At 58.3% G+C, this 23,065-nt stretch overlaps 1 protein-coding gene across 2 annotated transcripts; it reads right to left on the reverse strand.

The window, feature by feature from the left end:
* Positions 1-6,149: 6,149 nt before the first annotated feature.
* On the reverse strand, positions 6,150-22,821 carry TNNT3 (troponin T3, fast skeletal type). 2 transcript variants are annotated; one of them, XM_072790418.1, is made up of 15 exons: positions 22,664-22,821; positions 19,751-19,783; positions 19,583-19,596; positions 19,087-19,104; positions 17,880-17,897; positions 16,490-16,504; positions 14,340-14,358; positions 11,749-11,794; positions 10,751-10,867; positions 10,566-10,643; positions 10,198-10,311; positions 9,979-10,088; positions 9,722-9,812; positions 7,957-7,997; positions 6,150-6,377 (listed from the first exon to the last, which is right to left on the reverse strand). In XM_072790418.1, exons 2-15 carry the CDS (start codon positions 19,765-19,767, stop codon positions 6,323-6,325), a joined length of 753 nt encoding a protein of 250 aa, XP_072646519.1. In that variant the 5' UTR covers positions 19,768-19,783; positions 22,664-22,821; the 3' UTR covers positions 6,150-6,322. The 2 variants fall into 2 exon arrangements, with proteins under 2 accessions (XP_072646519.1, XP_072646517.1); XM_072790416.1 differs by lacking the exons at positions 7,957-7,997; positions 22,664-22,821 and adding an exon at positions 8,626-8,666 and having other exon boundaries at positions 19,751-19,782.
* Between the last annotated feature and the right edge of the window lie 244 nt (positions 22,822-23,065).

The following is a 23,065-nucleotide window of genomic DNA, read 5'->3' on the forward strand; positions in this document are numbered from 1 at the left end:
TAAGAGGGTTATTGCTAAGTATTTTACGTTCTTTGTTTTGTTTTGTTTGAGAATAATATTTTTATTTCACTTTATCTTCTTGCTGGTCACTGCTACAAAATAATAAAAAATGTCTATTTAAAATATGTATTTTGCATCTGGCTACTTTCCTGAGTTCTCTCATTTATTCTGAAAGCTCTTCCGTTGACTCTCTCGGGGCTCCTAGGAATGTGGTAGTTTGGTTTCCTCCTTTCCAGAACTTATACATCTTATTTCCGTTTAACATCTTTCTCATTGTCTTCAGTTTCCAGTGTAGGGCTGAAGAGTAATGGTAAAAGCAGGCATCCTCATTTGGTTCCTGTCTTGGACTGAAATGCCTTCGTTTTCCACCACCAAGCGTAGATAAAGGAAGTGCTTATTTATAGTTTTCTATAGTTTGTTGAGCTTTTGTTTTGTTCTGAGAAATAAGGATTGATTTTTGGCAAGGGCCCTCCCCACCCCCCGATGTTTAACAATTATGAACTATTTAAGATACACCAGAAGGTATAAATAAAAATAGGAAGAACCTGCATCTACCCACCCACAACTTGGCTGAAGAAATAAAACACGATGAACCCTATCTCAGTGCTCTGGGTCGCCCCTTCACAATAAAATCCCCTTTCCTTGCTGGAGAGGACTATCCATCTGCAATGTGTGTTCCTGACATTGAGGCATATATAATTTGTTTTCATAGTTTAAAAAATGTTATGTAAGCAATTTTCCTTCTGCAGCTTACTCATTACCCCCAATGTTAGATTTTTAAAACCTCGCCAGTGGTTGCACTGAGCTGTAGGTCCTTTTTTTTTTTTTTTTAAATTGTGCTCCATCCATTTGTGAATATACCACAATTTACGTAGCTGCTGTGCTCTGGATGAAGGCTTGGACTTTCTGTAATTGCCAACAGTGATTGATCTGTGCCAGGAGAGGAACTGGCATACCTCCTTGAGCTGACCAGGTGTAGCCAGCCATCTCTGGACACCTTCTCCCAAGTTTAGGTGTCCACCATCAGGCACACCGAGTTTTGCTCCACCTGCTTGCCACCTCCCTCCCTCCTTGAGCCCTGGGGGAGGCTTGCAGATAAGTCTCCTCAGAGCAAGGACCTCCTCCTCCTCCAACCACATTTCCACCATAACACCACAGACACAGGGGTTGCAAAACGTTCTCTGTCGCTTTGGGCTTTGGATGTGGCGTGCAATCAAGGCCAATGTGTTGTATTTACTTGTCATGCCCCTTCCTTCTCCTTCAATTTTTTTGAGGGGTGGGGGGCAGGGAGTTTGTAGACCACCGACAGTTTTGAAGAGTCTAGGCTGTGGTCTTGAAGGAGGTCCCACAATCGGATTTGTTGGGTGGTTTCTCCATGATTAGAATCAGGTTGAACTTTTGGGCTAGAATATCCCTCAGGTGGTACGCCCTCAGTGCGATCCCTTGCTGGGCTGTCCATCTGCTTCTCCATTTCCAAGGTACTTTGTGCTTTATAAGTCATCGGCTGGGTGCCCTCTTCTCTGCAGGGAGACGGGATTTGGTGTCCCGCTCACTATCCACACTCGTTTCCCCCTAGCTGGTCGTGACCCTCGCCTTCCTCCACTGTGGCACCAGTGGCTGCAAAGGGGAGCCCTTCTGGCCCTGTCAGTCATCATCTGCTTGCAGCAGCTGGCTCACTTCTGGAAACATGAGCCCCTCCTTCCCCTGACCAGAATCTGTCCTCTGCCCCCTCATTTGTGTGGGCTGGCATCTCGCAGCGGTGTCACTGTGGCCTTTCACTCCCTACTTCCCCTACATTCGTTGACCATCGGGGCTCTTCTCTGTGAACTCCTTATCCCCTTTGCTCATTCTTTCCTTTCAACCGATTGCCTTTCTCCTGGTGGCACCCAGAAGTTCCTTATATTCGTGTCCAACACTGACCTTCAGCAGGGATGTGCCACGAATGCCCACGCCCAACACGGCACAGATATGAGAAGAGTTGGCAGGCCGCAGATGGAGGCCCTTGTCTGGAGCCCCCACCACCAAGCTGAGACTTAATAGTGACCCAGCTGGGGGCACTGCCTCCTGGAATTCCAGGTGGGTGGTGGTGAGGTGGCCACTGACAGAGCCCCGTGTCCCCCTGGGGAAGCTGAAGCCACCTGCCCTCCCCGTGGCCCCTCTGCCTTTGTGGCCTTGAGCTTCATGTGTTCATTTGCCGGGGGGCCCCTTCCTGCTACTCCACAGCCCCCATGAAGCCGACGAGACCTTTGAAGCTCAGTCACTGGGACCCTGGTTTCTAACCCAGAGAGATTCATGTTCTTAAAACTTTCTTTCCGCCTGTGGAATTTATCAAGGTCTTGTTTTATGGTTTGGAGGGTTTACACCTGGTTTAAGAAATTCCCCTGTTCTGACGGCTTTCCAGTGCTCTCCTGTAGCTGCTTCTTAGAGTTGGAATGTTCTCCTTCTCAGATTTAGGTCATCAGACATGGGGCAGAGGGCTGATTTTCTGTGGCCAGTTTGAGGAGGAGGTGCTCTGTTTTATTTATTCTAATCTGTCCCCATGATTCCCCTCCACTGTGCCACAGTAGGCGTGCCTGTGGCCCCGGGCATAGGCCGGTCCTCCGTGTCCATGTCTGTGTCTGTGTCCGTGTCCCTGTTTGTCTGTGTCCTTGTACCTGTCCATGTCCATGTCCCTGTCCATCTGGGAGCCAGTGCCTCCTCTCACCTGGTCTGGGTTTCTCCACCGCCCCCTTTCCTTCCCACACTTGTTCGAATCAGCGTGAATTTCCATGAGTCCCTGTGGGAATATAGTTGAGTTGCCCTGAATTCATATATTAATTTAGGGATAATGAACAGTGTTAAGATATTACTGCTTCCTCTTAGGGAACAGATAACCATCTCTAGGTATTTGTGCCTTTTAAATATTTTTTAAAGATTTTTATTTATTTATTAGAGACAGAGAGAGAGGCAGAAGCAGGCTCCATGCAACTTTTAGATATTCTCAATAAAGTGATTTTATTATCTCTGTAGTTGTCTTGCACATAGTTTGCTAGATTTATCCTTATTATCATAGTTTTTACATTTCTGTTGTACATGGTATTTTTTTTTTGCACATGGTATTTTTAAACACTGTCCTCCATTTCTCGATCCTTCTATCTCATGCTCTCATGCACCCACAGTGACCTCTTAATTCTAATAATTCAGGATTGCAGGTTTTCTTATTTTTTTGCCTTTTTTTTTGTAGATAATTATTTGGTTGTGCATAGTGGCAATTTTTTAAGGCACAAGTAGGTAAAATAAGATTCTTTTTTCCTTGCCCTCCTGTCATCTTCTTTTTTTTCCTAAGATCTATATATTTATTTGAGAGAGAGAGAGCAGGAGGGAGAGGGAAAGGGAGAGGGAAAATCTCAGGCAGACTCCGTGCTGAGTGCAGAGCCTGATGTAGTGCTCCATCACAGAACCCCGAGATCATGAACGGAGCGGAAACCAAGAGTCAGATCCTTAACCAACTGAGCCCCACCCCGCCCCCCCCCCCAGGAGGTGCCTCTCCTGTCATCTTTTTTGCGTTTTTTTTTTTTGGAAGTATCTCTTTTTTTCTTGACCCAAAGTTCTGGCTAGGGCACCTGGCCAGCGAGAAGGAAGCTGAGAAGCTGACTCTTGCAGCATTTCCCCGGGGACAGTGATGCTTGCTGTAAGTGTTTGGAAGATGCCTTCCTTGGGTGCAGGAAACTGACTTCTTTTCCCAGTTGGCTGAGGATTTTCTGCACCAGCTGTGTTCTGTTTCCTCTGAGCTCCCCCCAAGCCCCTGCTCCGTCAACGCCTCAGGAATCACCACATTGGGGGACTTGCTAATGCAGAACTACGTTCGTGTTAGGGAGGATGATGTCCTTTAAAGAAATTCTTAGCACTTTTGGTGGCTTGGTAGCTCCATCTCTCTCTTTTTTTTTTTTAAGATTTTATTTATTTATTCATGAGAGACACAGAAAGAGAGAGAGAGGCAGAGACATAGGGAGAAAGAGAAGCAAGCTCCCTGCAGGGAGCCCGATGTGGGACTTGATCCCAGGACCCCGGGATCACGACCTGAGCCAATGGCAGACACTCAACCATGGAGCCACCCAGGTGTCCCAGCAAAACTAGTCTTTGACTCCTGAGCTTGTGCATTCACTTGGAACTCCCATTATCTTCTCTTTCCCTCATTGACTCCAAAGCTTCTCTTTTTTTCTGGATTTCGGTTTCTGGCTCATTTTTTATTTATTTTTTTAAAAGATTTATTTATTTATTCATTCATTCATGAGAGACACAGAGAGAGAGAGAGAGAGAGAGAGAAAGAAGCAGAGACACAGGCAGAGGGAGAAGCAGGCTCCATGCAGGGAGCCCGATGTGGGACCTGATCCAGGGACTCCAGGATCACGTCCTGGGCTGAAGGCAGGTGCTCAACCGCTGAGCCACCCAGGTGTCCCTCTAGCTCGTTTTTTAATTTCTTGAATTAGATGCTTAACATTAGTGCTTGGGGTCCATCCCCAGAGCTTTCTCCAGGGACCAGTTCAGGCCCAGGCTGCCTACTGGTGGCCATTCAGCGGAGCCTGGCCTCCCAGGTTTCTGCCTCCAGGCTGGCCTCAGGTGTGCTCACATTTCTAAATATATGCTAATAAGTCACCTGCCACAGTTAGGTCCACTGGGCTGCAGGGCCTGGTCGATGGATCCCCGTGCTAAGCGCTGGTCGAAGCAATGCCTCTAAAGCTTCACACGTGCTCCCCGTTTGCAGGAACGGCCTATCACCAACTCCTGTCTCTCCCGCCTGACTGGTTCAAATCTGCTCCCAATCATTCTGATCCTCCTGACCTGTCAGCAGCTGAGATGTGCTTCAAAAGCTCCCACTCAGATCCCAGACCTCTTCATGTTGCCTGCGGTTGTGGGTTACTAGTTAGTTCACAGGCTCTGCCTCTGCATGACTCCTGGGAGCTGGTCCTCCTGCCCCTGCACTGCTGGGCGCCCCGGGGGCAGCTGTTGCCTCTCAGAACAAGGCGCTGTGTGTGGGGGTATGGGACTGGTGGCGGGGGTCCGTGGATCCCACATCTGCTGTTATGTTAAGGTGTTCGTCCTTGAGTTATTGCAATAAAGCTCGTTGGCCATTAGTGCATTTCTGTATAGGTGCACCGTGTGGGGCATGGGGGTGCACATGTGTGTGGGAGGTGTGTGCTTGTGAATTTGTGAGTGTATGTGGGGGGTGTGCCCCCACATGGGATGTGCATTCACATGAATGTTGGGGTGGGCAGGCGAGTGCACATGCACTCTGGAGAATCACATGGGGCGTGGATAGGTGTGCTGGGGTGGGCAGGCATGTGCACGTGCATTCTGGGGAGTCACATGGGGCGTGGAGAGGTGTGTTGGGGTGCAAGCACATGCACATGCATTCTGGGGGTTCGACTTTGCTTTCGGGGTCCTGCCACCCCATGCAGACTGCAAGGGCGTCCTCCCTCTCTCCCTCCACCCTGCAGAGGCTTCTCGGAGGGGGTGGGTCCGGCCTCCGAAAGCTTCCTCCATGAATACTTCGCTGTGCAAGGCTCTACGTCTTCATCCAATTTTTGTGATTTATATTTTCCATAATTCTGTTTGGTCAGGATTTTCAAATTTATTACACAGTTGTGCACTGTGTTCTCTTATAATATAGAAAGAACAGTCTGTGTTTGCTGAGTCTGCTCTCACTGAAATGTGCTTTCCTGCTCCTTTCCTCTGGGGGCGAGAGGCCCTCAGGCTGTGTGCACCCCCTTGTTCTGAACCTGCTCCTGCCCCCACATTTCCGGGGGACGCCTGTAAGGTCTCTCAGTGTGTTCCCGCTCCCCTTCCCCCAACCCCTCCAAAGACAGAGCTCTTCTACCCCAAACTGGCTTCGAAGCAGAGTTGGGCAGTGGGGGAGCGCTCACGGGTGGGGGGCGCTGAGGTGGAGATCTGGGTCATATGAGCTTGCAGGGGTGGGGGACCGATGTGGAAGCTGCTGGCAGAGCCGGGGCCCAGGGCTGGGTTATCTCCCCGGCTGACCCCTAAAGGGAGCACCCAGTGTCTCTTGGCGCTCCCACCCACAGGGCGGCCACCCTCACAGTTCTGTTCTCCCTCACCCGGCGCTCAACCCCCAACCCTGGGCCCCAGTCAAAGAGCCAGCACACGCTCTGTGGAGGGGAATCTGCCAGCTTTATTCACAGACCCCCGGAGATGGGGGCAGCCAGGACAGAGACATGTGGGGTGCCTGGGGGCAGGCTCTCCGCCCTCAGGCCGGGGGGCCAGACGCTGCCATGGGGGCAGCTCAGGCCGAGGGTCTCTGCCTCTGGGAGCTTCTGCGGCTGCTTCACTTCCAACGCCCACCAACTTTGCCCTTGGCCGGGGCCCCGGCCTTCTTGCTACTGCAAATGGAAGCGAGTTGACCTTCAGTGACTGGGTATTTGGGACCCCCGCCCAGCCCCTCCTTGGCCCGCGGCAGACCCCAGCCCCAACAGCTCTGCCCACCCAGGCTGCTATCAGGGTGAAGTGCCCTGTCTGGCCTCAAAGCCACGGGCACACATTCCAAGCAGCAGCGACTCACCTGTACCTGGACCGGTTGGGCCTGGGCGCATTGTTCCAGGATTGTTAGTGTGGTTAGGGGAGAGACCAGTGAGCCCAGGACACCCCCAACCCCTGCCAGGAGCTCGGGCTCCAGAGGCCACACCTCGGGTAGACCCTGAACCTGCCAGGGAGTCCTTCCCTGCAGATGGCTCTCATTGTCCCAGTTACTTATGCCTGGAAAGAACCTCCCAGGTCACAGCCACAGGGGCAGGAGAGGCTACAGTCATCTACCTTGGTCCCTGACTCTAGACCAGTGGGCCGGGCCTGGTCGACTCAGGGCCTGGGAGGCCTCTGTCCCAGTTCCTTAGTCACCAGTTAGAGCTGGATTAGAGAGCAGGAGGTCAGCACCCTGCAAGGTGGCCTCCTTAGCAGCCTGCCATGTCTGTCTGAGGCCCTTTGCACACCAGGGAGCCAGGAGAGAGCTGGGTGCTGGGTCAGGGAGCCATGGGTAGGGGGACAGGGTGTGTGGCTGCAGAAGCTGAACATTTGGGGCAACTTCTGGCAGTCTGGAGAAGGCCACCCAATTCCTGAGGATGGCTTCAGGAGAAGCCCTGGTACCGGTGACCATGCCCACGACCTGTGTCCTGCAGGGGTCAGCTGAGAACCTTTACACGAACACACATGCACATGCACACCCGCAGAAGGGCTCTCACGAGGCCTGCATCAGCCACACACAACAGAGCCCGGGATGAAATGGGGGTCACCTTCGCCTCTCCCCCTGGGTTGGGGAGCCTAGCCCTGGGAGCAGCGAGGGGGCAGGGGCCAGTGGAGGAGGGAGAGATCTCCAGGTCCATGCAGTCCTGGGAATACTGCACTGTGTGAGTGTGGACTGGCTGAGCGACCAGGCTGGGAGGCAAAATCCCAGAGCAGGTAGCTGGGAAGCACAGGCCCTTGTGGGTGAGCACGGTGCAGGCTTCTTGAGGTCTTTCCCAGATGCTGTGTTCATAGGTCCCCCAGACCCCGGGGTGACCTCGTGGACAGAGCATTCACTATCCTGAGGAACCAGTGGCTCCACCAGGATTGCAGGGAGACTGATGACAAAGCCCAGGCTCCTGACGGCCTGTGCCGCTCACCTCTGCGGCAGAACAGCATGGGGGTGTCCAGGAGATCCTTCTGGAGGGAGCCCAGAACCACCCATATCCCTGAGGCCTATGGCCGGCCCTCCCCACGGTCTGCCTCCTCCTGGGCTCTGGGGTGAGGACAGAGCAAGAGGAGACTGCGGGTCCCAGGGTGCACGGCCCAGACACGCAGGCTCCAGTGGCCGGCTGGTTAGTTTTGTTACTGCTCTGCGAGGGTCGGCTGCCATCGGGATGGGCTGAAATCACCAGCCCCGTGGCGCCATGTGCCCGGCACAGAGCAACAGGTAGGAAGGCTACTTACTGCTTCTGGGCCTGATCGATGCGGCTTCTGAGATTGGTGATCTGTAAACAACACAGGTGACTTACCTGACAGGTCCTAGTAGGGCCAGGCCGGTTGTGGCCAGCACGGCCTTCTTCATCGGAGCCTTGCTGCCACACCAGGGCCACTTGCTCCCTTACTGTGTCCTGGCTCCTCTGCTTGGAAGACACCAGCTCTTGGCCCTTGGGACTCTTGCCTCTGACTTACTTTTGGTGGCCCGCACTGGAGACCCCGGGGCTGAGACACACAGCAGCCGTGGAGCTGGCCACTTACCTGCAGCCTGCGGCAGGATGTGGGGCAGGGGCGTGGGGAGGGAGGCCAGGCTCACAGAGCCCCTGATTCCAGTGGCTGCTGAGCAACCAGTCCGGTGGCCCACTTGCTCCTTTGCCCAACTGCTCCCTCCTCCTGACATCCCAGAGGAGAGGCTCAGGGGGAGGCAGGGTGCTTCCCCACCTGCCTGCAAAGACGGCAGGTCAGCCTCAGAAGCCACGGGCTGCAAGGGGTGGGGAGGAGGTGGGGGCAGGAGGCTGACCTCCATCATCTCCACGCCCACCGCCACCGCCATCCTCAACGAACCAGGTTTGCCATGCGAGAGGCTCACCGTGCATCGCACACCACGAGCCTGGTCCAGGGTGGACTCTGGCTACTTACAACTTGGCCAGCATCTCCACTCTGGCCCGCATGTTCATGATCTAGAAAGACCAAGATGGTTAACAGGCTGGGCGGGTGGCTGAGGCTTGGGGGCCTTGCTGTGTGCTGGGCCAGGTTAGGCTGGGGCCCTCATGGCTCTTCCAGCCCCCCGAGGACCCACTGTAGGTCATGCACAGGTATGTCAGGAGGCAGTGGGTCCCTGACCTGACCCCAGAACCCAGAGTGGGGTGGTGCACAGGTGATGCCCACTTCTGCAAGTCAGCCCTCCCAGGGGACCCTTGAGAAAGGGCTGTGCTGCCCCCGAGCCTGAACACTGCTGGGCCACGGGGATGCATAAGCCAGGATTCACTAGTCCCTGGACGCCCTCTGTCTTGGTGGCCTGTAAGATCAGCCATGAGAGATGACCCTTGCGTGTGAACTGTCTTCCACCAGGGACCCTGGAGGACATTGAGGAGTTGGGGGGACCATGCCTCTGATGGCGAAGCTGGTGGTGTCTGTGTTTGCACGGAGCAAGTCAGTTACTGGAGGGCCTCCGAGGGGACTGTGTCTGCCTCGGACCGCTGTTCTGAGCTCTGAGCCCCTCCCAGGCAACTCTATACAACCATCCCCCTGATGACTCGGTCCCAGACCTCTTTCCCTGCTGTTGGGTGGGGGTGCGTGCCACCCTTCAGCTCGCACTGACCAAGGAGGTGACAGCACAGAGACCCGAGCCTGGGCACCCACCACCACCAGGAGCTCTGAGGGGGCCGAGGTCTCTGGCCAGCATGGCTGGGACCTGGCTTTGCAGAGAAGGCTGTGAGGGACACCACCCCGGTGCTGGAGAAACCTGGTGCAATCCTGGGGTGGACTCTCCAGAAGCCCCAGGTGATTCAGAACCTGGACCCCGAGGCCACTCGGCCCTCTGCAGCCTCCTGCTGCCCTCCAAATAGGGCTGATTGCCCTCAGAGGGAGCCCCCAGTCCCGGTCCCCGGCAGGAGAGTGGCCTTAGCCAGGCTCCATGGGGATGGCCATCGTGGGCTTCTCTCAGGCCAATGTCCCCTGTGGGTGGCTGAGCCCATGGGGCCTGAGGTTCAAGGCCTGATGTGTCTGCACTCACATCATATTTCTGGCGCTTCAGCTTCTCCCCAAACTCAAACTTGTCTGTTTCCAGTTGGTAGAGGGTGTCCCAGAGCTCCTTGGCCTTGTCCCTGTAGGGATGGCAGGGGTGAGCCTCGGGGAAGCCCTGGAAGGCAGGACCCAGGCCAGCCACTGTCCTCCTCCAGCCACCACAGGGAGGCTGGCAGGCTTGGAGGACACTCTGGCCATGCCCTGGGGCCACCCCCCACTGCCCACAGGCTGTGACACCCGCCCTACCTCAGCTTGTCCTCACTGAGGTGGTCAATGTTGAGTGGCTTGCGTCTCTCTGCCAGAACCTTCTTCTTCATCTCCCGGGCAGTCTGCTTCTTGCCTCTCTTCTGGTCAGCCTGAGGGGACAAGGCAGAGGGGCCTGGGCTCAGGTGGGGAGTATTGCACTGCTCAGTGGCGGTGGCTGGGGGCACGGACAGAGGCCGGGGCTCCAGGGCCCATGCTCACCTTGGCCAGGTAGCTGCTGTAGTTGGCGCCCATGGAGGACAGGGCTTTCTTCTTCTTCAGGTCATCCTCGGCTCTCCTCTTGGCATCCTCCTCCTCCCTCCGGGCTTTTTCTTCCTGTGGAGACCCCGGTCCCCAGGCCCTCAGTGCTGGGCTGGAATGTCCCCCCACCCCAGCAAGCTTTAAGGACCCACCCTGGGCTTAGCACTTTCTGGAAGCTATGCAGGACATGGGGAACTTAGCCCACTGTGTCTCCGCTCATTGGCTGGTGTCGGGATGCTTAGGAGGAGGACAAAGGAGGACAAGGAACCTTTCTTGGGTCATTGTTCTGGGGTCTGGGGTGGGAGTGGGGGGGGGTGGTGGGAGCTCACCGCCAGTCTGTTCTGGCGCTCTCTCTCCTTTTCGGCGCGGATTCTCTGCTGCTCGGCTCTCTCTGCGCGGCGCTTCTCCTGTGGCCAGAGGAACAGGTTGGTGAGCCCAACCTTGCCAACACCATCACCCCTCCTCAGAGAACCCAGCACCCCCACCTCTGCCTGGAACTGCCCGCCGCACTCACAATCCTCTCCTTAAGAGCAATCAGCTCCTCTTCCTCCTTCTTGCGTGCTTCAAAGTGGCTGTCAATGAGAGCCTGCAGCTCCATGAGATCCTTGTTCTGGCGCTTCTTCTGGATGTCCTGTGGTGGGGACAGAACCCTTCTCTCAAATCTTATCCTGCCAGGCTCATCTTCCCTTTGTTCCAGCAGAGACACCCTGCCTCCTCTGGCCAACATGAAAGCTGAGGGCAGCAAGGGACCTTTTGTCCTCTCCCTGTCCTCATGGCTGCTGCCCTCCTCGGGGGCAGGAGGCTGCTTGACCCCTTAGCTCCAGGGTAGGAATGGTGCCCTCCCTGTGGGTGAGTCCAGGCCCTGCACAGCCCTGAGGTCATCAGCACCCCTGGGATGGACTGGCTCTGACTTGGCTCTGTTGTCATCCTCAGAGAAGTTCTGCATGAGCCAGACAGAGAGGAAACTGGTGAGTGAGGTATTTTATTAAGTAGACGGATGGATGGATGGATGGATGGATGGATGGATGGATGGATGATGGATGAAGAAAAGGATGGGTGGATGGATGATGGGTGGGTGAGTGGGTGGATGATAACTAGATGATGGATGGATGAGTTGGTGGATGATGGATAGATGGATGGAGGGATGATGATAGGTGGATGGATGGATGAAGGATAGGTGGATGGATGGATGGATGATGAAAGACAGGTATATGGACAATGGATGGGTAGCTGGATTGATGGATGGATGGATGATGGATGGGTAGATGGATAAGTGGATGGATGGATGGATGGATGGATGGGTGGATAGATGGATGATGGATGGGAAGACAGATGTCTGACACTGCAGAGGTTTCCTCTGGTCCAGAAATAAATTAAGGCAGAATTGCCGGCAAGCAGGAAGTGCTAGCTCTGGCTGCTTGAGAGCAGATGACCTTCACAGGCTCCTAGTGTGGAGCCTGTAGGGAGGTCGGGGGGGTGGAGGCTGTGTTGATCTGGGTCCCACAAACTTACATCGAAGTCCACTTTCTCCCCTTCTGGGATCTTAGGAGCAGTGAGTCTGAAGAAGAGAGAGAGGCTCGTGAGTAGGGGCAGGTGGAGACCCTATCAGGGGGTTGGCCCTCCTGCCCTCTTGCCCGGGCACCCAGCTGAGGGCACACTGCCTGACCTTTGTTCTGGTCAGGTGTACACCCCACTGTCCCCAAAATGGCCCGACCTCTTTGAGAACGTTCCAGTCTCTTTTCATGTCCTTCTGTTTTTGATAACATCTGGACACGGAAAGGGCCGTTTCTCCCACATCTGTCTAGGAAGGGCACTCTCACTTTCTCTCTCACACAGATAAAGAAATGCAGCTAGGCCGGACCAGAGGCAGGCTGGTCACTGCAGGCCCCCAAGGGCTGTTGGCCTCTGCAGTCAGGAACAGCTATCTGGACGCTTTGCATGTCTCCGACCCATCCTGAATCCTTCTTTCTGGGGACCCAAAGGAAGGGGGCTGGGTCAAAAGCAGTTTGGGGAAGAAATGAGCCCCCCAGATCGGGCTGGCTGTAACCGCCGTCAGCCCCGGGCCCTGCCCCCGTACATTCCAGATGGAGCAAAGAGTTAAAACAACAACACGGTTTTTCAAAACAAGCCACAGAAGAAAGTGGAACTGAATATGGACCCAAATGCTGGAACGGGAGAGGCTTTCCTAAGCTCAGAAGCATCAGAAGGTCCCGCTAGGGGAAAGATGGCCAGACGACTCCACGCAAATGAAAAACTTATGTATGTGAAAAAAAAAAAAAAAAAGCAAAAATTGAAAGGGGAAAAAAAAACCCCAACCCAGACTAGAAAAATATTTTCAGCAAGCACAGAGAAGACTTATATCCTTGTGCAAACCGATGGCTGAGAACACGTGGAGACGTCTCTGCCGTTAGATAAATGGGCAGGAGGCGCGCGCTGCCAAGTCTTGGGAAGAAAGGCGGCCAGTTAGCAAGCGCGCGGGAAGGGCTCCTGGCCATCGGAGGCGTGCGAACACAAGCGGCCCTGAGAGGCCCCCCTCATCCATCAGTGTCCCCGGGCGCGGCAGCGCGGGGCACAGACCCGCTCACGTCCACGGCGGAGCCCGCGCTGGCACGGCCCCCGTGGAAAGCAATTTGGCAGCGATCGTCAAAAGCCTGAAGAACGTTCATACTCTTTGACCCAGTAATTCCAGTTCTGGGAATGTGGCCTAGGGAAATAACCCGAAAGACGGAAAATGCTTTCCATCCAGCATTATTTATGATAGTAAAATATTGGGGAAAGCCTTAATGTCCTGCAGAAGAGGAACGGTTAGAAAAATTATGGTTTGTCCAATTGATGGAATATTATGTGGCCATTCAAAATATTTAAGAAGACTATGTAAAAACACGGAAAAATACTTATGAATAGTGCTAAATTTTAAAAAAGCAGAATTGAAGGTTGTATAGACAGTACGATGTTTGAAAAACAGCTCAGAGTTTAAATCTTTTTTTCCGAGCCCGACGCACGGAAAGAGTAGGAAGAAATAAGGCTTTTATTCCTCCCTGCTCCTTCCCGCAGTCTGGCTGGCGGGCCGGGAGAGTTATAGACGACTTTTTTTTCTTCATTGGACTTTTACGTATTTTCCAAATTTTCTTTAATGAGGTGTTTTATTTTCATAATGAAAACACAAACATTTTTTTAAAACTAGAAAATATCTGGGACCCAGCAGCTTTATTTAAAATTGCTGAAAAATAAAGTGCAATGGATGGAAATGTGCCGGCTGTGCCCTCGACACGCTGCCGTGTCCGTGGACCCCCGAGGGTACCCCATGTGGGAGCAGACCCCGGGCGTCCTGGTGGGCAGCGCAGGGCGCAGGCGGGATGCTCGGAGGGACAAGGGGGATGAATCACGCCCTGTGCACTTGCAAGTGCTCATCCAACACATTAGATTCAGAATCGTGAGGTTAAAAAAAAAAATCTCTGAAATGCTCACAAGTGGGTAAAGCAAGGGAAAGACCCTCCAGACAAGGAGACGGCTCCCCAGAGCCCCAGGGCAGTGAAAAATGGCAGATCCACCAGTGGTTTTGTTCTGAAGGGGCCACTGGGACCCTCCCTCCACCTACCTCTCACAGCTGTCTCTCAGCTAGGACCTGGGGGGGACCCTACAGCAGGCAGGCAGCGGTGGGGGTCCAGGAGCCCAGGAGGGAGCTCTGCGGCACCCCTCTCTCTGGCTTGTCTCACTCAACCCCCTGTTCCCCATCCCTCCTTGGCCTCCTCCTGCAGGAAGTCCTCCTTGCCCACCCTGGACGACCAGCCCACAGCCACACCTCACTGGGCCCCCAGAATTCATTTCTACTTCTCACTGGGGATGCGGCACCCAGGTGAACTCTGCTCCCCACCTGTGGGAGAAGGCATAAGCTGCCCCCAATGATCCCATTATCACCACGCGCCTTTGTCGGACCTCTAGAGCTTTAAACATCAAATCAAGGAGCAGAGACGAGGCTGCTCTCTCTCAGGGGTTTGGGGTGTCCTCCCCACAGAACCCAAATGTGTCATCTTCCCAGATGATCTCCTCCAGTCTCCCTCTGTCCTCCCTGGTGTCTGGACCTGCCCGGGCCCTGCACTCACCTGGGTCTTGGCTTCTCCTCTGGTCACCACAGCGCCGACGTGGGGAGAGGGGAGAGAAATCAGGTGAGCCGGGGGGCCTGCTTCTGCCCACGGGCTCCTGGGGACCTCCGGCTAGGGGCTGGGGGCTGGGGGCTCCTGCCTGGAGTCCTGCCTGCTTCCCCCTCTCCAGCTGAACCTACCACCCATGCTCCTGTTCTGCCAGCAACAAGAGAAGGTCCCTGTGGGGTCCCAGAGGAGCTCAGGGTGCACAGACTAGGATGTGGCGCAGGAGGGGGGATACGGGAGGAAGGAGGTGCTGGAAGCCAGAGGCACAGAGCCCTTGGGGGCCAGGCAGCGGGGGCTGCAGGGGTGGGGCCATGGGGGCCAACACCAGCTGGGGTAGCACCCTTCTTCCCTTGGTGCCCTGGCCGGGACCCCATCAGGGTCCTGCCCGTCTGGGGACTGGGCGGAGGAGCTGGCCGCTGGCTTCTTTGAGTCTCCATGGGGGGTTGGTGGAGCCCACCCTGGGAAGCCGAGACCCTCCCTAACACTGGAGCCTTGGGGCTGGGGGTGTGTGGTCCCTGGGCCTGATTCCTGGGCTTATTGGGTGACCCAGTGGATCTGGAACAACCAGCGTGCCCGGGGCCGTTGAGGCCTTGCTCATCTCAGCCCCAGGCAGAGGGCCCGGGGTGAACCCTCAGGTGGAGCCCCCCACGGTGGCCCACGGGGCCGCAGCTGAAGGGGCTCCCAACCTCCCAAGGGAACCTTAAGAGGCTTTTCCTCCTGAAGCTCCTGGGGGGCCACAGGGCATCCAGACCGAGGACCAGCCGCCCACCTGCCTGCATGGGCCTGGCTGCCTCTGAGCACCCCCACGCCCAGGCCTGGGGAGGCCCCGCTGGCCAGCTCTCGGCCTGGGCTCTGCACAGCTGAGCAGGGTCTTGCCCTCGCCCTCAGTCTCTGCTCTCCACAAGGCCCTCTGCCCATCTGAGAACATGGCTTCGACTTCCTGCATGGCCTCCTCTGCCCTCGGCAGCCCAGGCGTGGGGCCGGGGTCTGGCTGCATATGCACTTGGTGTATCCCCCTCGGCCGGGCTTCCCCTGGATGCACAGGGGCCCACTGCAGGCCCACAGACGGCGCCTTGGCCATTTTGTAAGTGGGCTTGATGTCACCCTCTCCCTACACCTTGGGGGGAGGGGGCTGTGACCTGGGGAAACTGAGGAAGAGAAGGGGTGTGGTGGGAGCAGGAACCCCAGAGCAGAGGGGCAGAAGGAAGGGGCTGAGGTGTGTTTGCCCTCTCTGGGGGCCTAGCTGGAGCGGGCCCCAGGGGCAGGGGGTAAGGGGGGCGGTGCCACGCTGCAGAGCGGTGGCCAGCGGGGGGCAGCCTGGCATCCCCGCCTCCTGCAGGCCTCAGGGTGGGTCCCGGGGTGCCCGGTGACATTGTAGCCCCTACCAGCCAGATCCCTGGACACCTCTGCCTGCACGGCCGGGCGTCCACCCCACAGCACTGGGCCAGCATCCCCTGCATCTTCCAGGTGGCCTCTCTGGGGCCAGGAGAGGGAAAATGTCAGGGTGGTGTGCAGGGGTCGGGCCCAGCCCAGAGGCCCCCATGGCCCCACTGAGCGGAGGGGCCCTGACTGGAACCTGCGTCTGCCCCACTCCACTGAGGCTCGGCCCACCCAGGGGCCTCCTCACACCCGGGTGTGTCTGGCCCTGGCCTAGGTGGTGGGGAGAATGCCTCCTCTGCACTCAAGGCCCCTGGCTGTTCCAGGTCACTGCTGTCCTGCCCGAGGTCTCTGCCGACTCTCCGCTTCACCCCGCTTGGCCCTCATGCTCCCCTCAGCCTTACCCCTCCTGACCCCCCTTCTCTGAGGTGCTGTATGGGGCAGGGCAGAGGCGCCCACTCTGTCTCTCCTCCTCTGCTCTTCTCCACCCGACCCTGTTGGTCCCGAGGGTCCTGGTGGACCTCAGCACCGTTTCTGGCCCTGGGCTCTGTGCTCCAACTCGGGACTAGCCGCCCCCGCCTTCCTGCTGGTGGCCCAGGAGGGGCCTCACCCCCACAACCCCTGCATGGTGCATGTGGCTGGGGGCCTAACCTCTCTCACTGTGCTCTCAGCCCATGGGAAGGTGGGGGGTCAGGTAGGGAGCAGGAGGGGGGCGGCAGGGGGCGTACCTTCCTGGACCTCTTCTGCAGGAACAGCACCAAGGGATGGCGGGAGGAGAGAGAGAGAGAGAATCACCTGTGAGCCTTGGCAGGGGCCGTGGGAGGGGCAGATGCAGGCGTCTGAGTGCAGCCACACTGTGAGTAGGTTACACCGCCCCTCTTGCTCCTGCGTGGCCCGAATGCCCGCTCACACCCACACGTGGTCACACGTGTGCACAGGCGCCCACACGGGACTGAAGTCATGGCACATACCTGGTTCATGAACTTCATGGGGAAGGGAGGGCACAGAACAAGAGGCAATACCACGCGTGGGTCAGAGGTCAAAGGAGGAAGGATCCGAGGTTAATGGAAACACCAGTCATCATTCAGGAGGGTCAGTGGCCGAGGACAAGGGGCAGGGAGTGTGCGGGAAGCCAGTGAGACATGGTCAGTGTTGGCAGGCAACCCCCCCAATTCCATCCCTGCCTCGCTGACCTGATGGGGAACCAAGGTTCAAGGGTAGATCTGAGGGTCGTCAGGGTCCCTGCCTCTCCTCAACACCCAGGAGGGCCTAGCAGGGCCTGACAGCCTCTGGCTGGGGCCTGGTCAGGTGGAGGGCAGGACCTACAACCCAGGGAAGCAGACCCAGAGGGTGCCTCGCTTCCTGCCACCCCGAGAGCAGGGCCCACCTGCCCTTCCTGTCCTGCCTCCCAGGGCACACAGACGTGGGTGCCCCCCTCAGCTGCTCTGCTGGTGACCCCTCTGGTTGTCCACCTGGATCCCAGGAGCGGCTCACAGAGCGGGTCGAGGAAGATGGCCAGGGAATGACATGGTCCCTGTTGGGGGCCGATGGGCTGGTCCTTCCATCAGCCTGTGTTCACCTACCATCTGGCCTGGGGCCCTGACCCAGTTAAGGGGTCAGATTTGGCTGTGGGCTCTCAGTTACCCACCCTGGGCTGGAGGCAGAGGTTCAGGGACAGTGAGGCCAGGCCCGCCCATCACCAACCAGGGTCCCTGTGCTGGGGCATGAGCTCCGTCTGCAGCCCAGCCTGAGTCCGGGCCATGCATGGCCCTCGGGGACCCTCCGCCCCACCCCTGCTCTGGTCAAGCATTGGCCACGGTTAGTGGGTGCTGTTAGGGCCACATGTGGGAGTTCTCTGCTGGCTGGCACCCCGCTCCTCCCTGCCCTCTCCCCCACCCTGCGTGGGTTCCAGCCAGGCCCTGAGCCCCACATGGGGACCAGAAGTCCTGTGTCCTCATACCTTCTTTGTGGACTTCTGTAGCTAGAGGGGCGCCGGGTGTACAGGCAGCAGGAGGAGAGAGGAGAGGTTAGGCCAAGGGCACACTGCATGTCCTTAGGGGGTAGGGGCACAAGGGCCAAGGGTGCGGGGGTGGGGGCTGGGGTCCTGGACCCACTTACCTTCCTCCTGGGCCTCCTCTGGGATGGGGGCAGTGGGCATGGGAGGGGGAGAAGAAACAAAGACAGTCATTAGTGGTGCACCCGTGGTGGCAGGGAAGGAGGCCAGCCCCCGGGAGAGGGGACAGCTGGTGTGGGGGGGCCAAAGGTGATGAGCCCAGGAGACCTGGGCCTGGCCCCCGCTTCAGTCCCGTGACTACTCCTGGACCCCAGGATTCCCACCCCTCGCTCCCTCCTTGGGCCTCAGGACCCTGCCTGCCCACCCCAACGGGGGGTGCCTTCTTGGGAGGATCTAGCCAAGTCCTGCTCTGCAGGTGATGGATGTGAGGATGGACGGGACGAAATCCACTGTCGTAGGGAAAGCGCAGGGACGTCTGGGCAAGCCACAGCCTCTGAGTGAGCCTGGGGTGACGTGGATGCTGAGGGTCTTGGAGGAAACGGGGGCAGGGGGCCCTTCCTGCCCATCACATGGACCTCCCCGGGGAAGGGGCGGCCCCCCAGGACCACATGTCCTGCTCAGAAATGAGTCTTTCCACCTTTTCAGCACAAAAAGAAATGTTTTGCTCACGTTGTTAGGGTAGCCAAGTGTTTTCAAAATATTTTCAAAACATAGCACCCAGAACGCCTCACGGCCGAGCCCTGCCTGATGAAGTTGCGTGAAAGCCTCCCCAGGGTTGAGCGGGTGCCAGGGATTCGGGGGGAGCTCCCACCCGCCTTGAGAACCACCTCTCTGTGCAGTTCCCAGGTGCGGCGGCTCTCCTGCACCCCACACCTGCCCGGGCACGACCAGGAGGCTCCCACAGATGCCGGGCCACACGAGGGAGGGGTCTCCAGATGAGCCCGGAGGTTAGGGCCCCAAGGCAGGGATGCTGAGAGACAGGGGGACACAGAGGCAGCGGGACACAGGGAAGGAGAGACACACAGGGTCTGCACAATCCGGCCCTTGGTATTAACGAGGGTGAGTTGGAAACCACGTGTCAGCTCTGTCCACACGGCACTACCAGGATGGGGATTAGTGAACAATTAATTAATGAGTTTGTCTAGTAGTGGATGAGGAGATGGGAGATTAGCAAGTGGCATTAATGATGGGGAGGACAGGCAGGTAACCCAAGTACGGGCTCCGAGAAGCCTCATGGGGGTGAGGCCGTGACCCGAGCAGAGTGGGGCAGCCGGGGTTGGGGTGGGGGACATGCAGAACTGCCAGGATTACCTTCTTCCTCGTACTGCTCTGCAAGGGGATAGAACACAGGAGCTGTGTCAGGGGGCGCCCCCGGGATCCCGCTGCCCTGCCCCCAGGCCTCTGAGGATGGAGCCTGGGGGGCCTCGGGCTCTGGAGGAGGTAAAGCCTCCGGCGAGGCCAGCGGCCCGGTGGGGTGGAGATGGGGTGCGGGGCCCAGTGCCTGGATGGCCAGGTCCCCAGGGAAAGGTCGTGGGGCCAGAGACCCCTGGCCTGCTCCCAGACAACTGTGGAGGGCAGGTGGGGTGTACGGGGTGGGGTTTAGACGTGACCACATCTGGGGATGTGTCCTTAGAGGAAGAGGGGTCCTCTTGCTCAGAGGAGGTTGGTCTAGCGCAGCAAAGCTCAGACTTCCTTCCAGGGTTCCCAGGGAGGACCGTGCTGACCACCGTCAGGCGGGCCTGTCTCGAGTGTGACTTTTCCTTGGGGGTTGGGGGCGGACGCAGAGGGAATATTATTTGACACTTACCCTCGACTTGTTCACTGTTGTGGGGGTCAGGGGTGGGGGGAGAGAGAGAGAGAGAGAATGGGTGAGTGCAGCTTTCACTCAGTGGCCTCTGCACACAGCCCAGGTCCAGGGGCGCACGCAGGGCGCGCAGGGCACGCAGGGTGGGTGGTTCCTCGGGCGGGTACTCACACTTCCTCGTCAGACATGGTGGCGGGACTGTTTCTGGGGGGGAAGGAATGGGACCAGAGTCAGAATGGCCTTGGTCTGCAAGTGTTGGAAGGGGTGAGCACTGGGCGCCGAGGGCTGGGGGTGTGAGGATATCCAAGGACAGGGTGGAGGCCAGCTCTCCGGCCTTGGGCGGGCCTCCTCCTCAGGCCCCCCCAGGCCTCCTCGCCGCACTCAGATCCCACCCCGCCCCCCTTCCTGCCCTGGCTCCGGCCTGGAGTTTGGAATCCCGGGGCTGGACGGGATATTGGAAGGTCGTGGTGTCCACCCCCACCCAGGGCCGACATCCTCTCTATAGCATTCCCCGAGGAGGGTCATCCAGAATGCATGGTGCTTGTCCAGCCTGTTTTGGACTGCAGAAGAGTCCTGCTGATGTGGCTCGAAACCTGCTGCTCGATGGTCTCTGCCTTTGGGCTGAGGTGTCCGGGGTGGGGGTGGGGTCCCTGGCGGCCCCTAGATCACAGTGTGCCGGGCCTTGCCGAGTCTTCACACCCTGCCATCCCTGTGACAGCCCTTCCTGCTGTGAGACCGCAGCTCCCTTCCCCACCTGAGGGTCTCCTACGGGGACCCCACGTCCTCCTACGTGGGTTCCCTGGGGTCCTCCACAGCCCTGGGCCGTGCCCTCTCCCCAACTCTCCAGAGTGCACCACCCCGCCACAGAGCAGACTGGACCCTGGGCTCACGGGGCCGGGGTCTGAGCTGTTTCTGCACGTGTCCCCCAGCCCAGGGCCCTGAGCAGGAGCGGAGTGGACAGCCCCCTCTGGCCGGCCCTCCTCAGCCTGCGTTCCCAGGCCCCGTGGATGCTCTTGAATTTGTCAATGTCTGCAGGGAAGCTCTGTGCCCGGGCCCTGCGCACGTGTGCAGGTGCGGCCGGCGCCAGGCCCCTGCGCTCGGGGACCCTGGTTCCGTGAACTGGCCACCGCGCACGCCTGAGGCGGTCCGGGGCCTGGGAACGCTCTGAGCAGCTGCATCAGAATGTTGGCCCGGGGCTGAAAACACAAAGTTCATGACAACATATTGCAGCTCAGTTGAAGACAATAGCTGTGCCCCCCCCAGGGAGCTTCGTATAAGAAAAACACAAGCTCATCATCTAAAGATGCATTTACATCACATCCATCGCTAAGGTGGGAACAGTTTTCCGAAGCCTCTGTCAAGAATGTTAATTTTCCCAGTGCAGTTTAAGCTCTAGGCAAAATTAACCCCCGGATCTCTGCTCCCCGAGTCCCAGCCCAGAAACGGCCGGGCTCCTTCCCGAAACAGGACTCTGCTGCCCCCTCCAGTTCCAGCCTCCTGCCTTGTGTGCCGCTGGGGGTCTCAGCCTCCTGGGGGGCACTGCCACAGCCCCTCGTCCCCCACCTTGTCCCTGACCCAGCCCGGGGCCTCACCCTGCTGGCCCCCCTCAGCCCTGGCAGGGCCCTACACCTGTCGGCAGCCTCAAGTGGGGGCGGTGGTGGCCCGAGCCCAGGGGCCGGTTATTTTTAAGGAGCCAGTGGCAGCTGAGATGTCCAGAAATAGGCACCCAAATTAGCCAAGACACCTCTGTCCAGAAACCCAAGACGCAGGGAGGGGGGCTGTGCGGGTGGCCGGCACTCAGGGCTCCGCAGGGCCAACTCACCCCGCGCCCCTGCAGGTGTCCCAGGCCCACCTAAGCTCCCGCAACTCACCCTCCTGCCTTCTGGGGTGCAGGCCAAGGGGCCACCCAGAGGACCCCGTAACCCCAGGCAGGGTGCCTGGAAGCCCCACAGTGTGGGCAGCAAAGCCTCACTCGCACAGGGAAGCTGAGGCTTGTCCAAGGTCCTGTCCCCATAGCCGGAGGGAGCCCTGAAGGCCACACCACGGAGCAGCTCTGTCACCTCAGCTCGCTGTCTGTCAGGGAGGGGTCAGGGTGGGGTGTGCTTGCTGGAGGGCAGGGGACAGCATTTCGACAGCTGGGAAGGAAGTCAGTTGTCCTTTTCGTGCTCTGCCCTCGGTGAGCGGTGGGGTGTGAAAATAGCCCCTGAGGTCAGAGCTCCTCGGAGACACGCACCCTCCTGCCGTCCTCCCCTCTTTCCCAGGTGACACAACGGTGCGGGGGACGGGGGGCCTTGCCCTCACTGGCTGTGGGCCCCAGGCCGTGTCGCATCGGCCCTCGTCCTACCCTGAGCTGGCTCCTTGCCCTGATGCCCCCCACGATGGCCGAGGGCGCAGGGAGGGCGGGAAGTCCAAGGAGCAGGGGCGGGGCCTCTGGGCACACGTGCTCCCCCTCCTTGGGCAGCTGTACGGATCCCAGGTGCCCATTGCGTGCCCCCCCCGGCCCCATTCACTCCTGTCCTTGACCTGTGGGAGCCGTCCCCCAGGTCCCCCTCACCCTCTCCTCATGGAACCGCTTCTGGGGCGAATGACGCAAGACCCCTCGTGTTTGTCTCCACACATGGTGGGGTTGGAGGCAACGACCACATAAGGCCCAGAGCTCCCGGCTTCTGCGAGGAGCTGGCCCGGCCCCCCAGCTTGCCGAGCCCCAAGGGAAGGCCCAGGTGGCCCCGGGGGTCGAGCCAGGGCATAGCAGTAGGCGGCCCTCGGAGCTGTGGGCAGTGCCCAACCCGGGCTCCTCATCTCCCTCCAGCCTGCTGCCCCTGCTCCCTCCAGGGAGCCCCCACCTGCCTCCTCGGGCCTCCCTCGCTGCTGGGCTGGATTCGGAGCTGCGTCCCCCATGTTCAGAGAATGTTACCCTCCATGCCAGCACCCTTGGGACCCTGGGGTGGCTTTGTGGGTTCTCTAAGCTGTCACGCTCAGAGCTAAGACACATGCAGACATGGCACCCTGAACCCTCAGCACCCCGGGACCCCAGATGCGTGTCTAGTGTTGGGCCAGCCCTGCCCAGCCCTGGGCCATACCAACCTGTGGCTGAGTCTGGAGAGAAGAGCTCCCTGTGGACAGGACCGGCTCAGGCACTGCCCGCTCGGCTCACGCCCTCATGTTATAGTGACATTTGATCTTGCCCAGCAGCCCATTGGCCAGGGGCTGGGTGGCTGGGCTCGTGGAGCAGGCGGGAAGGGGCTGTGCCCATGTAGGCCCCTTACCAAGTATAGGAACAGCAGAGGAGGAGGCCTGAGGAGGCGAGGGTGGGGGGGACATGTCTGGAGAAGGAGACAAGGTCCACCCTCCTCCCCCGGGAAGTGTCAGCTTCTATTTTTACCCCCCCACCCCCACCCCGACAGAGGGCACATTCCTGATGGGCTGAGGAGGGGTGGCAGGAGGGACTAGGTGGCCCCAGGGACACAGCCCAAGGCTCTTCTGGGT

Source organism: Canis lupus, chromosome 21, assembly GCF_048164855.1.
Source record: "Canis lupus baileyi chromosome 21, mCanLup2.hap1, whole genome shotgun sequence".
Lineage (NCBI taxonomy): Eukaryota > Metazoa > Chordata > Mammalia > Carnivora > Canidae > Canis > Canis lupus.

Coding starts and splice junctions, on each gene's coding strand:
- TNNT3 (XM_072790418.1), bottom strand. Junction 10,868..11,748: donor GGGAGAAAGTGGACTTCGAT/GTAAGTTTGTGG, acceptor TCCCCACCACAG/GACATCCAGAAGAAGCGCCA. Junction 10,312..10,565: donor AGCGCCAGAACAGACTGGCG/GTGAGCTCCCAC, acceptor GGGTCTCCACAG/GAAGAAAAAGCCCGGAGGGA.